Source organism: Xiphophorus hellerii, chromosome 2 (assembly GCF_003331165.1).
Source record: "Xiphophorus hellerii strain 12219 chromosome 2, Xiphophorus_hellerii-4.1, whole genome shotgun sequence".
Taxonomy (NCBI): Eukaryota; Metazoa; Chordata; class Actinopteri; order Cyprinodontiformes; family Poeciliidae; genus Xiphophorus; species Xiphophorus hellerii.
Window position 1 is genome coordinate 20,126,374 of NC_045673.1, and position 15,529 is coordinate 20,141,902.

The window sequence follows — 15,529 nt, forward strand, 5'->3', positions numbered from 1 at the left end:
ATTCCTATCTTACAGTGTTGCCCTCTGATAGTGAGAACTCTTTTTGCAGTAAGGTGATAAAGAATAACCTTAAGGCACATTGTGTTTATGCAACTTGTTACTGTGTAACAGCTGACTTAGCACTAGCCATCTAAATGATTCAGGAGTTTCTCCCTTGACCTCGTTGGTAACCTTGTTCACTTCTGCATGTGGCTTGTCTGTATTTAGCTACAGGCTATGAGCTGTATAAACTCCCCTGCTGTCAGTAGGACTTTATGCAAAGAACACCACGTTGCATAAAGCAAAGTTGATTGATTCGGAGAGACAAACAGACACATGTGAAGCTGAAATATTTATTCGCTGATCAATATCAAAACTAGACCAGGTGCTAGGGGCTCATCAGGGGTTGTTTTTGGGCTGGCAAACAGGAAGCAGTGGACAGCAATGAATCAATAAATACTCCTTAGGAACAAAACAGAAAGAGAAGTTGTGTCCAAACTCAATTTTCACTGAAGCCGATTGAAGAGCCGACACCTGACACGCTAGCTGACAGACTGAGTGACAGAAACAAATTATGTCCAGTGAAGTCATTCAGTTCTCCACTGGCACCAATCAAGAGTATAAAAAATCCCTTTATAATATGAGCTGAACTCCAGAATGTTCTCTCGAGCACAGACATCATCCCACTCTAAAATGTTTACTCTAAAATCCTTCAAATGTGAGCCATATGCAAGATTATTGTACTAATGCTGAAGCATTAGTACAATGCTGTTGGAAGAGACCACATCATGAAACATTTTTTAAATATCGGCAACAGGTTTGGTGGGTGAAAAAATGCAATAGGAAGTCACATTTAAATATAATATATACTATGCATACTTTAAAGGTTCAAAATATGTAAGCAAATGGAAGAAAAAGATAGTTGTTGATGAAACATGGTGATATTTTTTTTAAAGCAATTACTGTTGTCATAGCCATCCATCAAAAGCATCTTATAAATGTCAATGAAGTTGCAGTTTCATTTTGGAAGCATTTTATACATTTTATATAAATAGAACTTAATAGTTGGTGCAGACACATTTTCTTACGACTACAGAGGTGATACGTCCTGTATTTATTGATCAGATTTGCACACAATGCATAAATCATTTTTGCAAACTCTTCCATACAGATTTTCCAAGATCTTTGAGGTATTGAAGCCATCACTGGTCAAAGCAGTTTCAGCTCCCTCCAAAAATGTTCTGTAGCTTTTGGTCTCATATGACCCCATGACCTTCTCCCATGCTTTCTCTGGATTATCCAGATGTCCATTGGTAAGCTTCAGGCAGGCCTAGACTTGTTACTAATGGTAGCCTTTGAGACTGTAGTTACAGCTCTCTTCAGTTCATTGACCAGTTCCTCCCATGTAGCTCTGGACTGATCTCTCAACTGTCTCATGATCACTGATACTCCATGATCTTGCAAAGCATCCCAGCCTGAGGGAGACTGAGTCATCTTGAGTTTCTTCCATTTTCTAATAATTGCACCAGTAGTTGTTGCCTTCTTGTACAGAACATTAGCTAGTTGTCTAATGTCCTGTGACTCATCTCAGCCTTCTACAGATCTAAAATTCTGGCTCTCGTGTTCTTAAGCATCTCTTTGGTCTTGGCATTGGTGTAGAGGTATGGAGTCTGATTGACTGAATGTGTCTCTTATACAGCAACATTACATTCGAACAGGTGCAATTAATACAGGCAGTGAATGGAGGGTAAAAGGGATTCTTAAAGACAAACACACAGGTCTTTGACAACCAGTATTTGATAAGAATTTGAATCTGTATGTACAATTTTTACCCTATGTCGAGCAAAGGAGAATCAGTTCATATAATTTTCTTACATCCAACATATTTCTCTAAAAATTCATTGACATTTGCCATTTCTTTCACTCTAAAAAAAAGAGTGGTTAAAATAAATCATCAAAGCCCTAAATTACCAATAAAGCAATGATAGTAGTACTGCTACCATACACAACAACTACTTATGACGAGTTCTATCTATGGCTCAGCCACCACTCTAAAAACAAGCCTAAACCTAATTGTCTGCAGCATTTCCAGCAGCCCCCAGAAGACAACTCTATGAAGGTGACTGTCTCAGACAGCCCTCCCAAAGCATTGCTGACAGAATTTAGCTGTGGGGCAGCATGGAGGAAAGCCTCTCCTCAATGTTATGCTGCAGCCTAAGGGCGATACACTGCAGAGTTTAGCTGCAGTGAGTGACAGTGGCAACCAAACAGAGTGTTGGTTTCCCTGTTGGACACACCGTGTGTGAAATCTGAAGAGGCGATCATGCAGCCTGCCACTGTGAGAAAATCACTGGCAAATGAAGAAATCTGAAACAGCATAACTTGTGTGCTCAACATAGCAAAAAACATAAAGATCCGAGCATTTCCCTCTTATAGGATGAATCTAGTGTATGCATTAGTGGCGTTTGGAGCAGCTTGCTTTCATTGTATTTTACTTATACTTAAAAAGTGTCAAGTTTTGTGCATTCCAGTCTGCATATAAATGTGAGATACACTCCACTAATTACTACTTGCACAGTCTCTGTGGTAAGGATTCTTCAGAGTGTGCGGCTGGGTGTTCATGCACGTGTGAACTCACAGGGTGGATACCTGCCACCATGAGCACAGCTTCTTCTTTAATGAAGCAGCGTGTTCGCCGCCCTTGGTCATCACAGAACTCAGAGGCATGTTTTGCATTTCTAACAAGTCACCTGCAGTATACATAGCTAATATGGACTACTAAATTGGAAACCATTAAAATAAGCTGGACTGTTTGGATGTGCTTTTTCTTCAAAGAAGTTCAACAAGCTAATATCATGGCCAGATCGGGACATAATGTGTTTATCAAGTCAGCTCTTATTATGGAGGAAATGTCAATAACGGAAACACCACTTCAATATGTAAGCATATGTAACCATTGGCTTTACATCCAATTAAAGCCAGGCGATTAGAAAGTACTGCAGTGATTGATTTAGTTTGATTTAGATTGGAAGTGACCTCTGTCAATGACCAAACCCAGTTTCAATAAACAATTTGTCTTTTGGAATGGAAATAATCTGGAGATCCAATTAGATTTATGATCTGTGGTAGCTTTAATAAAGAAATTGCATTCACACTTGTTTTCTCAAAGAGTTCTAATTAACCAGCTCTCGGCCTCCTTGTTTCTTACAATTTTCTGTATTATGATTTTGTGGTAGAAGGACCCAAACACAACATCATAGGAGGCAGTAAATTGTGAACTCAAAATAAAACGTTCATAACTAAACTTAGCCACAGAAAATCCAAAGCCCACAGGAATCAGTGGAACCAAAGTTATGACCACTAGGCGACAACACCAAAAAACATATACACTAAATGGGCATAAGATTATGAACACCAGACTGATAGTTTGTTGGTCAATTGTTGCTAAGCAGACCTTTTTAGTGTTGGCTCCTGAAGCTGGGTTTCAATATCTGGCACCAAAATTCAAAGCAGTAGCATCATTCATGTCCTGTTGGCTGCAAAGAGGAGCCTCAATGGATAAAAACATGTTTGTCCAACACATCTCAGAAATTGAATCTGGGGAATTTGGAGGAAGAAAAAAAACAGCACCACAAAGTCATTGTAGTAATCCTCAGATCTTACTTTGACAGTTTCTGCTCTGTGACAGGATGAATTATACTGCTGAACGAGGCCAGAGCCATCAGGGAATACTGTTTCCATGAAATGACGTACATGGTCTGTAACAATAGTTGGATGGTATGTGTCACAGTGACATCCACACGGATAGCAGGACTTCTTCAAATTTCAAGGTTTTTGATATGTGAAGTGGGTGTAATGAAGCTAAAATTGGCTTTTAAAAACACTAATTTCTTCGTAAGTATTTGCCAATTACAGTTGTCAGTTTGACGTTACAGCACTGACAGCCTGAATCCAAGCGACATGGTGAGCAAGAAGTTTCTGTTCCAACATACTGAGCAGGTGTGATCAACCGGGCGAGAAGGACAAATGTGGATCCTGACACAATATGGTGATGATTAACTTGTGAGTGTTAAATTAAGCTAGTAAGAAAAATTAACTTTTTCCTAGTCACAAAAAATTTTCCCCAGAATTCAACTCAGTAAAAGTGGCTTTTTACTAAATGTGAGCTAAAAGGGAGGAAATGAGAAATTATGGACTTATTTCATATCTTTAGGTTGCTGTTGACACATTATTATTACTGACATGTATTTTTGATTAAAAGTTATACTTTTGTGTAGGACATGTTACATTTGTTTCATGTCAATTTTTCTGGCTCACTTTTTGATAAACATTACAAGGTTTGTGGATTTGTTAAAATATTTCCCCTCGATGTTGTGACTTCAATGATTTTAATGGCATTTGAGTGGAAAACTGAGGCTGTCAACTGGTTTTCAAAAAGCACTTAACTCCCTGTTCTCTAGGGGCCTACAATTTGGTAACAGCCTCTTAGCACCGTTGTAAACAGATTTATTTATAATGGAAAAATGAAAATAGGTGTAAAAGTCTATCCATAATTCTCCAGCTTACATAATAAACAGGTGGCATGAAAAATAAACAAATACCATTAAACAAAATCGTACAACTCTGACACCAAAGTCAAAACAAAAATTGTATAATATGAATTATGTTTTTCTTTCTGAATCATGTCTTTTTATACTCTGGATTTATTCTAGATGAAAGGTTAAATTAGGTTAAATAAGGAATTGGAGTTGTTTAAAGAAAACTGGCACAAGCCATGTAATGGTTCTCAATCTGTTTCATAATCTGACTGGTTTTAAATAAAAATTATAGCTAATATTGACTGTGTTTGAAAAACCGATTTGCACACAATCTGCTTTCTTGTTTTTGTATTTTTAGATTTAAGAGGGATTTCATATTTATGTTTATGGATTTATTGATCAAAGAAAGGCTGCATGTTCTGACTGATTTGGCTCAGAGATTAAACAAAATTTTTCATGTCGGGTTCCTGGAGTTTGATGTTTTTCATGTATTTTATGTTTGAGCTCTAATTTCCACTCTCATTCAGGATGTTGTGTATCTCAAGGGAAATGTGGCTACAATTTGCAATTATAATATTCAGTCTGATGTCAACAATTCAATACTGCTGTCATCTAAAATGCATAGTTTGTCTGTCAGCCCCAAAACATGTAGTTGGCCTGAAATTATTAGTAAACTGAAAACATGAAACCAATGGTGGAGAAAGACAAGAATCATTGGCAGTTACTGTAGATTGGAAATATGTAAACATTGGAAAAATATGTAAACAAACATGTTGGTATAACTGTTGTAGAGAACATCATAAATAATAAAAAAGTACAGCCGAAAGCTGCTGCAGGAAGTGAGAAAAGAAGCAACAAGAGAAACTTTGTTTTTAATTGTGTGTGCAAGAAACAAAGGGCTGCTATAAAAATATAACATCCAAAATCAAATATCACCTTTTTATTGTTTACCTATAGCTATCACAAAAACAGGAAGTTCAAAATAGATCTGTAAAAAATGTGGTACTTCAAAAGAAGTAGACACAAACAATATTAGCAGTAATAGTTTCAATGAGAACATGCATGAAATAGGCCAACGGATGAAATGAAACATGCAGGGCTTTTTCCATTTTTTTGTACAAGCTACAAATAGCAGTTTGACCAAGCCTTCTTCTACTGGAAGACATAAAAATAACTAGTTTTAAACTAACCATGGATATTATGTCACAGGTTGTAAAATAAATTATGATCTGCTGATTAACTTTTTGCTGTAGTTTATGGAAAGTATTTTAACATAGATTTGTAATGTTTAATATTGTGCAGGATGTTGCTTTAACAAACAAATAGAAAATTTTAATGCGCTAGACTTATGCTGATAGTAAAACTTCAACCAATGTAAATGCTAACATTATATGTTTTTGTTACAGTACTGGTCCCTGATGGGATTTAAGGCCTGTTAATCTAAACATGGAAAATTAATGGTGCTTCTTGGAAAATATAAAGTAATATGCAGCTGGTACACTTTTCTTTATATCATTCTGCTAATGAATTAGTCTGTAAAATGTTGACAAAGCAATATAAAACAACTTTAAGTTGTTCCCTAAATTCAAGCTGCAATTGCCAGAAAGCCTGTCAACTAAATATCATATTTACTATTCAATACATAGCAGTAATTTTTCTCCTCAAGCTACTAAATTAGTAATTTTCTATAAAGCAGACATCACCATCTGCTACAATGATCCACTTTTTTCCACACCTAATGGTGCATTTTCTGAGAGCTCAATGCCTTTGTGATACTTGAAAACAGATCACAGAAAAGGTAGTGAGTGTAGTTAGATTTGGATAGATTTTAAAACACATTCAGTGTTTCTCTATGATTTTATTTTGGATCATCAGATGCCTGAGGTGTAACATCAGCCCATGTCATTTCATGCGTGATTGGCCTGTTTGCAGACACTGATTGCTCTGTGGAAAGCAGCTTGAATCTCATCAAAGAGAAGCATCCCCTATCATCAATATTGATGATGATAGGGGATGAAAAAGTCCAAAATCAGTGAAGTAGACGGGCTAACAATTTAACACTCCCATGATAAACTACAATTAATATCTCAGTTGCTGAAATTTTAAAATATAAAATGTGTCGTTACATTTTGCCAGGTGAGATTAGCCTCCTAAGTTGTATGAGAAAATGATTTTAGGATATCAGGTTTGCTGAGTTTTGTTTATCCAAAACACAAAAAAAAGCTATTTTATTTTACAACATGGGTAATTCTACCAAATAGAGTTTCAAAGACCTGGAACTGAATTGTAAGGTCCTTAAAGGCTCACAAAGACACACATCTGTCTATGGCTTTTTTCGCAGACAGATCTGAGAAAAAAAATTGAGCTCCTCTCCCTTCTCCCAGTGCTCCCAGTACTAAATGTAGAAATACACTGCTTGATCAGAAACCATCAGTCAATCAGGAGGAGGGTCCTAGTGCTGTCAATCATTCATGTGTACAGACTGCTCACACTTTCCTCTTTTCTCCCTGCCAGGCTACAGTGTCTTTCCATCAGCAGAGTCGTCTAGTTAGCATAGCCACCGACGACGAAGACTAAATGGTTTTCCTGAAGACGTAAGCTGTTTCTTCAGCATTAGCACATTGAGCAGCGCATACATGATTGAAGTGCCAAGAAGACCTTCCTCTTGGCTCTGATTGGTTGTTTTTCACCAGCAGCAGAGCATTTTTGTAGATCGCTGTAGCAGATCAGGGAGGAGGCAGAAGGGCTTGATTTTTCACAGATTGTCTCATACCACACTGTCACAACATAGTGACAATTTAACAAATATGTTTAAAAAAACTGATTTTAAAAAAAATATAAGTTACATAGTATAGCTGTAACAACACCTAGCCTGACACAGGTGTGATCCCCCTATGCTTTGTTTCATTTATACATATATTATAGTATATTGTACTATATCAAAATAAAATTACGATATTTTTTAACTCAAATTCATTTGTACATTTTTGAAAATTACCTCCATCTTAGAGATACAGTATATACTGTGCATTCAAATGTACTTCAAGTGAACAGAGCTGCAACAAACTCTTGAAATTTGTATAAAATAGGTATTGGAAGAATTACAGTTCAGTGCCCTTTAATTAAACTCTTCAAAAAGTCTTTAAAAAGAACGACAAAAGAAACAGTCAACATTTGGCTGCAGACATCGATCCACTGTCTCCTGGGTGAGAGATCTGCTCTGAAGTTGTTCATACACAATGAACAACCCTTCTTTCGATTTAGCTGACTTCCTGAAACTTCCTGGCAGACAGACTTGAAGGCAAACCTTTTCCACTGCAAAATAAATGAAACATTCTGTACCCTCAATAGGCATTTCAATAGGAAGGTTGTGTTTCCTTTACATAAAGAAAAATGAAAGCACAGGAGGACACGTCTAAACAAAATTCTTTTTTTCAAAGATCTGGTACTAAATTGCCATTTAGTACTTAAACTCTTATTTGGGCAATTAATAGGCAGAGGGAGTCAAAGTATTTCACTCACACTGGGAACACTGTTGTTCATTCTGTCACTAACGTCCTAGTCAAAGTAACCCCAGATTGCAGCAGAAATTTATCAGGCTTCATCCTTGCCTTGTTATGGAGTTGACTGTCAGTTTCTCTATGCAATGACTAACAGTGGACAAAAGGTTTTGGTTAAATGCAATTCTCAGTGTCCAAGCCTGATGAAAATCAGAATAAGGAGAAGCAGCAGCCTTGTTAGAACAAAGGGCAGTGCAAAAAAAAACAACCCAAAACATTCGGTTTGTTAAGTAAACATTTAGCATTCACAGGCAAATTCATGAAGTCATTTGTGAGAGCTACAGCTATGCGTTCTTCAGTGTTGTTTTATGTTGAGGGTCTGCTTTATTTTTTACTTATCTAGTCTGAGAAAATCTCAATTGCCTAAACATGATACTGCATATACTGCTGCTGTGGTATTATAAAAGTGCTTTGCAATGTCCTTTATTTTATAGCTCCATGATCTTTATTAATTAATTTATGCTGAACATGTCCAGTAGTCTCTCTGCTGCAGCTGAATGTTCTGCTTGAACTTCTCAGTAAAAGATAAGACTAGTTTACATCTGTCCTGGACAGGAGGACATTTTTGCCACATATGTCCATCCATGCAAGATTGCTATGCAAGCAAAATAGACAAATCTTTTTAAAAAAAAAGTATACCTCCATAGAGACAGAAAATAATAAGAGTCGTAACTTCTAAAGGGATCCAGATTGTATTTTTAATAAGAAAGGGGGATGGTGGGGAGAATGTTGGGCCAGCTGAAACCATAATCTCGCCTAAGGCAATAAAAAGGTTAGAGCCAGATAGATCTGGTTGCACATGCAAAACAGCAACAAAATCAGGACGAAATTAAACTGCCTGTTGAATTCCCCCTTGGTGCTTTAAACGTACTGCACTTTAGAGAAAAATGCATAAACGTGTGTTAATTTTGTCACCTGCCAACACCTGTAAGCGCTGCTGAAGCATAACTTAAACTCTGTAAGCTGCCATCTGAGACTGACAGAGATGCAAGTGTGTGGAGAAGGTGCAACAAAGTCATCTGGCTTCAATCTGCAAAAAGTGACACTTTCAGGATTGTGAGTGTCACACCTCCCTGCATTTGACAGATCAAAGACGAATGTAAAGGTGGGTTCATTGCAAATTTATGACAACTTTCTTGCCACTCTGCTTTGAAAGTTGGTGGTGTGACGGTGGACGGAGGGGAGGTGGGGAGAGGTTTGAAACCTTCAATGAGACTCAGGCAACTTTTAATGTAATATTCAACAAACCAGCAGCTTCTGGCTATCCGTGTGGATCTGTGTTTCATTGCCTCCTCTGGTGTACCCCTAAACTATATTATATCAGAATATCCTAGGGCATCTGTAGTACAGCTGGGAGAGAAAAAAAAAAAACAAACAAAAGAAGAAAAAGATGGGAGTTTTTTTCTCCTCCCCAAGTACTTGTGTGTTACACGGTCATGGCAGCCTAAACTGACTAATGTCAGGATGTTAACAGAAACTGAATTGCTCATGCAACAATACAGAGATTCCATAAGGAGGCGGGAACATCAACAGCAGCTCTCACACCACTGGCATGAATCTTTGATGGCACGGGAGACACACAACTTACACCGAGACTCACACACAGAGCCTCAGACGCCTACCACGCACACTCCTCTTCCTCATAAGACTGTCATAACAGATCAACTAGCATTGACTCATAGAAAGACTTCTAAAAATAAAATGTGTGGTTGGCAGGATGGGAAGGAGCTGAAAACTGATCCAACAAGTCATAACACTGGGAAAATAATTGTGACCAGAAATTAATAATTTTGAATTAATTATCTTGATCATGGACACCGCACATGTCCGGAAGTGTAGAAACAAACACCTGCGGATGTGCAAAAACATGCACAGTTCTGAGGGCTAAATGTTCTCAGAAGCAACAGGGGAAGGTGTCACCTGTCCAAGACAAGAGATACAGTGAAGTAGAGCCATGGGATCTGGTTTCTGATTAAGCTGACTTTCTGTTCAACATCAACTCGTACTTCTACAAGACAACAACAAAATCCTGTGGTTCCTGTTGGTCTTTGAAATGTTTAATATTTGAAGAATAACACACAAAACCTCATAAATGACTTGTAAAAATAATATCACCCTTCTTCAGTGAATTATTTTAAAACTAAAAGGACAAATATTTTTGTAAATGCTAAAAATATGCTATAAAAACAATCCACCGGCAAGAAAAAATATTTCACCAAAAGAAATATTTGTCACTGAAAAGAACAAAGCAATTCAAGAATGAGGAGTCTTTTTTTTTACCCACCTATAGATTACAAACTAAATTTCTACATAAAAAAAGAAACAAATAAAGAGTATCTTTTGACATTTTACTGCCATCTGTCTGGCAGTAAAATTTAAGTGGTTTAAACCACTTAAATGGTTTAAACCACTTAAATGGTTTACACTATAAACCATTTATACTATATGGGCAGTTGCTTAGGGCGGCATCAGAAAGCAGTGGAGAAGGCACCCAAGAACAAGAAAAGAAATACATCTCATATGTCAGTGGTCTCCTGCACCGGGCTATAAGCCAGATGGTTCAAAGCGTGGGAAAAAAGTAGCGGCTTATAGTCCGAAAAATACGGCACATAAATCACATGCAATATATTAATGGAACAATCATTCAGCATCTGAAAATCCCTCCGATGAGCATTGTTTTGGTGAGCATAAGTTAAAGCAGTCAATTAAATACATTTGTTCATCTCCTACGTCTACATGATAAGGCTGCAGTAAAGCCTTTTTGTATCAGTAACAGAGCATAAACATATCAGCCGCTGGCTGCTCATGTAATTTGGCACCAGCTCCAATGGCCGAGTGAAGTGGAGGAGAAGAGTGAGGCGAGCGCTCATAAAGCTAAATTTACTCCAACATCCATATAAATTCTGTTAGGCCTTCTGAACTGCTGAACTGGTGAGCCATCAGCCTGCAATTAACTATGCAAATGATCAGTGAGTTTTTATCATAGCAAGATCTCTGAGGAGCGATGCAAAACAAGAAAAACCAAGGTAGAGAACTGGTTAGGCTAATGCATGTTTAAATTAAAGATACATAAGAAAGTTTAGGCTATTTTTTTTATATCCTCACATCTTTGCATCTCATTTCACTTAAGAAAGTGTTTCTGAATTTATGGAAATAAACTGTCCAAAATGGTAACAGAGTTAAACAATTGTTTCTGTAAAAAAATATATCAATAAAATAAAATAAAATAAATAGTAAAAAAAACAACAAAGATATACAGTAACTTAGCATGTCTGTTTGTTTCTTTTCACTGTTATACTGCGTTCAAACTGAACCCAACCTGAACAATTAGATATCTACCAATATTTAATTTAGATATACCTCTTAGAGGTGTCTGTTTGATCAATGTCCATTCATAGATATCTTGTCTGAAATTGCTGCTCAAAGAATCACCTGTTAAATTATTCGCAGCACTGTTAAAAGGGATTCTTTTATGTGAAGTTTCAGCAATTTAAAATCGTCACATTTCCAACTCATTAAGTGATGAAAGAATAATACTGACAAAAATGGGCAAAAAGAAGGTCTCGAGCATTGTTATACTAGAAACACATAATTTGCTCCTCAAATGAACCAAGTCACTGAAGTGTATCAATCTCTATGCTTGTAAGGTGGCCTCTGCATGGAAAGGATGTTTCCCTCCTAAGAGTATTAATTGAGTCTTGACACTGTCTTACTCCTGATTGAGATTCAGTTCCCAGCAAGCTAATCTGAAACAAAAAATAATAATCCTGGATAAACAAAGTTTTCTCTGCTTCTTATCTTTCCCATGAATGACTTTATGATGATTGGAGTATTAGAGAAGAAACCTCGCCCCAGAGAACGTGAGCTTTCATTCTGTTGCCGTTGCCACAGCGGGCATCTCTTCACTGAAATCTACGTTCAGTTACAGTATTGTGTCCTATTTAGTGGTCCATACAAGAAGGGTCTGTCCCACTTCCTATTTTGTGTTGACTCGTTGCTGTGCTGATCTGAGGAGGGGAGTAATTAAACATGAAGGACCCAGGAGGAAGCGCTATGCCTGCCTATGTATAACTGAAACGATTTAGCAGTGTGCAATATCATTTTCTGACAACAGTAAACAAACCAGTTTGAGCTCTTGTTTGGGTCCCAAAAGCTATTCTGCTTGACAACTGAACTGACCTAGTCTGATTTCTGAATTTAGATAAGAAATTGGTCAGAGACTGCTGCAAATGGGCCAGTGACACAATCACAAATAGTCCTTTAAAGTAGGACACTAACCAATGGATTTGATTCTTCAGTCAGTCTTGATGCTCTATAGGTCAAAGTTCAGCAGAATTAACACAACAACAGGTCACTGTAAACGCAATCTCAAACAGGATGCAGCAAAAAATTTAGTTCTGAGTTCAAAATGTGTTTTCCTAACAAACAGCTACAAAAAGTGTTTTAGTGGTGGGAGATAAAATGCATCTCAATGCGAACGAGGATGATCTCAAGTCAATTTACCCAGGCTGATTTTCTAATCTTAGTGAAGCCAGAGCTCAGGATTGTCCAGGTGGAGAAACTGGACAGTTCATGACGAACAACACGTACAGTATCAGTGTCACTGGGAGATGGATGAGCAAGAAATGCAGTCAATACACTTTGTACTAAAGAGAAAATGACTTTGACAACAGCTACACAGGCAAATACAAAATTCAAATTGTATTTGAAATGATTTTTTAAAGAAAAAATAAACATGAAAAACTGTATAACTAAGGCTGCAAATTTTTAAGAAAATGTTTAATTGTGACACTGCTGCTAAAAATTCCCACACAAATGTTCCTAACACTTTATCATTATGCAATGTTCCACCACTCTCCGTGAACTACAGCATCTCAGCTGCTAAAAACCAGAGCAACAAGAGATGGTCTAACTGGCAAAATATAATATTAAAATGCACAGTGTGATTGCCTGATTGTCTGTTACTACAAAGTGTAGCTTCCTACCAAATATTGAATCCAACTCATCCTTTGCTGTATTGCACATAGTGATATAGTGATGACAACTCAAATTTAATATTTTGTGCAATTCTACATATTACATTTTCAACCTGAATCAAAAGAAAAACAGCTGGTGATGACTGCCACCACCAACCTTTCCAGGATCAATTCGTACCCGCTTTAACAAGTAATTTTTCTCCTTCTAGTCATAATCTATGGGTAAAGGAAATGTGAGTGAGTCTCCAATAAATAATAAACACCAGACTGTACTTGCTTTGAGTTAGTTTGGCGTGTCTAGGGGTAAAGACACGCCAAACAATTGGGGTAATATGTCATGTTTCATAATACCTTAAGGTGGGCTTTGAACCAAATGCAAAATAAACAGAAAAAAGTATGTAACACAAGATTTTCAGAAAACAATATACAATTTAAATAAGTTATAGGTGAGATTTGGTACTGAAAATATTGAAGTTCATAGGTTCAAGTACATTTGAATACAGGATGAATATTCCTTAAGGGATCTGTGGCAGCCATTCTTTCAGTGGTCGTAATGTTATTCGTGACCAGTATGGTTTTCCAGCTGGTAAGATTTTTCCCTATCATTCCAAATATCATGTAAGATCATCTTATACTTTCTTGCCTTCAGATGGAAATGCAAAACTGAGTTAATTCATTAAGCTGATTTCCACTTCAGTCAGCAGTGGGGCAAAGTTTCTCCAAGCAGGTGACATTTTAATTTAAAGCATCATTTTGGACAAATTGGACTTTTTTCAGATTTCAGTTCTTTATACGACCATTGGCTGGATTTTTCAGAAAGGGGGAAAGGGTAATTGGATGCATTTCCAGATCCTTTTAAAAATGTCTGCAGGGGATCATTAACTCACATTAATATGAAACACTTTTAGGGATATCTGGGCTCTATTGGGACAGTTCTGCTGCAGCCTCTTAAAAATCCCACTTCACACAGTCTTCATAAATTAAGTGGTATGAGGGTGTACATATGGTGCAACCTACAACAGATGCCAGAGTGACTGTTGACATTTAACCGGCTTCATATTATAAGTGTAAAAATTAACATAAGTAGCTCTATAGTAGAACTTGAGAGAAAAAAACAGCAAAGTTTCCCTTAAGAAGCGAGAACAGACCAAAGTTTCACGTCGAGTTGTTTTTCAAACGTTAATCTAAATGTCGATAAAACTGCTGGCCTCTTTGAAACACCTCCATCTGTACACCAGAGCTGCTTCTGACCCGCTTAGACCCTCAGCGGAACATCACTGACCTTTAATGTGCTCGTTCACGACGCTCTCCAGACGCTCCAAGCGCTCCATAATCCTCAGCGTTTCACCTTTGCCGTCCTCCTCCAACTTTCTGTCCGTCTCCCCGCCACCGCTCTCCGCAACTTTGCCCCCGGTGTTGGCCACGTAGTTGGTGATCCAGCCGACGTACAGCAGGCACACGATGTTGGTCATGCCGCTCAGGATCACGCACGTCGACACCAAAGTTTTAGTTCTCCTTGTGCACAACATCGCGACATCCCTCCACGGGCTCCCTGCGCGCCGGCAGGTGGATCGAGCGGAAGACGCACTCGGGATAAATGTGTCCAAACGCGCAGCTCAGCCCGTCTCCGCGCTCTTCGCTCTCTGCTGCATTGACAGAATGCTCCAAATGCGTTCAGCGGCCGTAATGAAAGTCATCTGACTATATGATTCAGAGAGAGCCCACGCTGTGCAGCCGGAGAGCCACGCTGCGCTCAGCCGCTGCAAAGATGTGAAACACAAGCCAGCAAATCCCCCCTGTTGCCTCCCGTCGGGCCAATCGCAGCACAGGAGGCGGGATCTGCTGGCCTCTGCCGGTCCCCTTCACAGCTGGAGCGCACAGACGAAGACGCAGGGGTAGGAGGGTAATGCATGGACGCAGAAATGCAATCGACCCGGGCAGATACGGAACTGCTGGATGCAGTTCAGACAGAGTGCGGTGAGTGGGTTTATAGGTAACAGGTGGCTTGTGGAAAGCGCAAAAGTACAGGGACATCTAATTACATGAAATAGTGTAGAAAAGTTCATTAGTTTCTCTCTTTTACATATTCACTACTGTTGGTCTGAATAATGGTATGTTACGGTCAATGGGAAGCAAAAAAATTTAATTATTATAATCAATAAAATAGAAATGTGAAGGTAATGTGCTCTCTGTGTTATAGCCAACACAATCACAGGGAGACTGTTAAAGTTACAGTCATCATGCAGACATACACCCTGCATAAGGAGAGTAAGCAACAAAATGCTATTGCTAAAGAGGCTGGCTAGTCATAGAGCATGACATGGAAAGTTGAGTGGAAGGGAAAATGTGGTAAAAAAAGGAGTGCATGCGACAAAGAGGATAGCAGCCTTGAGAAGATTGTGTAACAAAGTTTTTTCAAGAGTTTGGGAAAATTCACTTGGTGCACACTGCAGCAGGAGTGCTTCACTAACACAAG

General features: G+C 38.2%; 1 protein-coding gene across 2 annotated transcripts in view; it reads right to left on the reverse strand.

Moving 5' to 3' along the window:
* LOC116709868 (polypeptide N-acetylgalactosaminyltransferase 18-like) overlaps positions 1-14,828 on the reverse strand; it is a 138,472-nt gene extending 123,644 nt beyond the window's left edge. Inside the window, exon 1 of one of the 2 annotated variants that reach the window (XM_032548547.1) lies at positions 14,336-14,828. In XM_032548547.1, the coding sequence (XP_032404438.1) occupies positions 14,336-14,582 (247 nt within the window). In that variant the 5' untranslated portion in view covers positions 14,583-14,828. The remainder of the gene's footprint in view (positions 1-14,335) is intronic. The other variant, XM_032548558.1, reaches the window with a different exon arrangement.
* Positions 14,829-15,529: the final 701 nt, after the last annotated feature.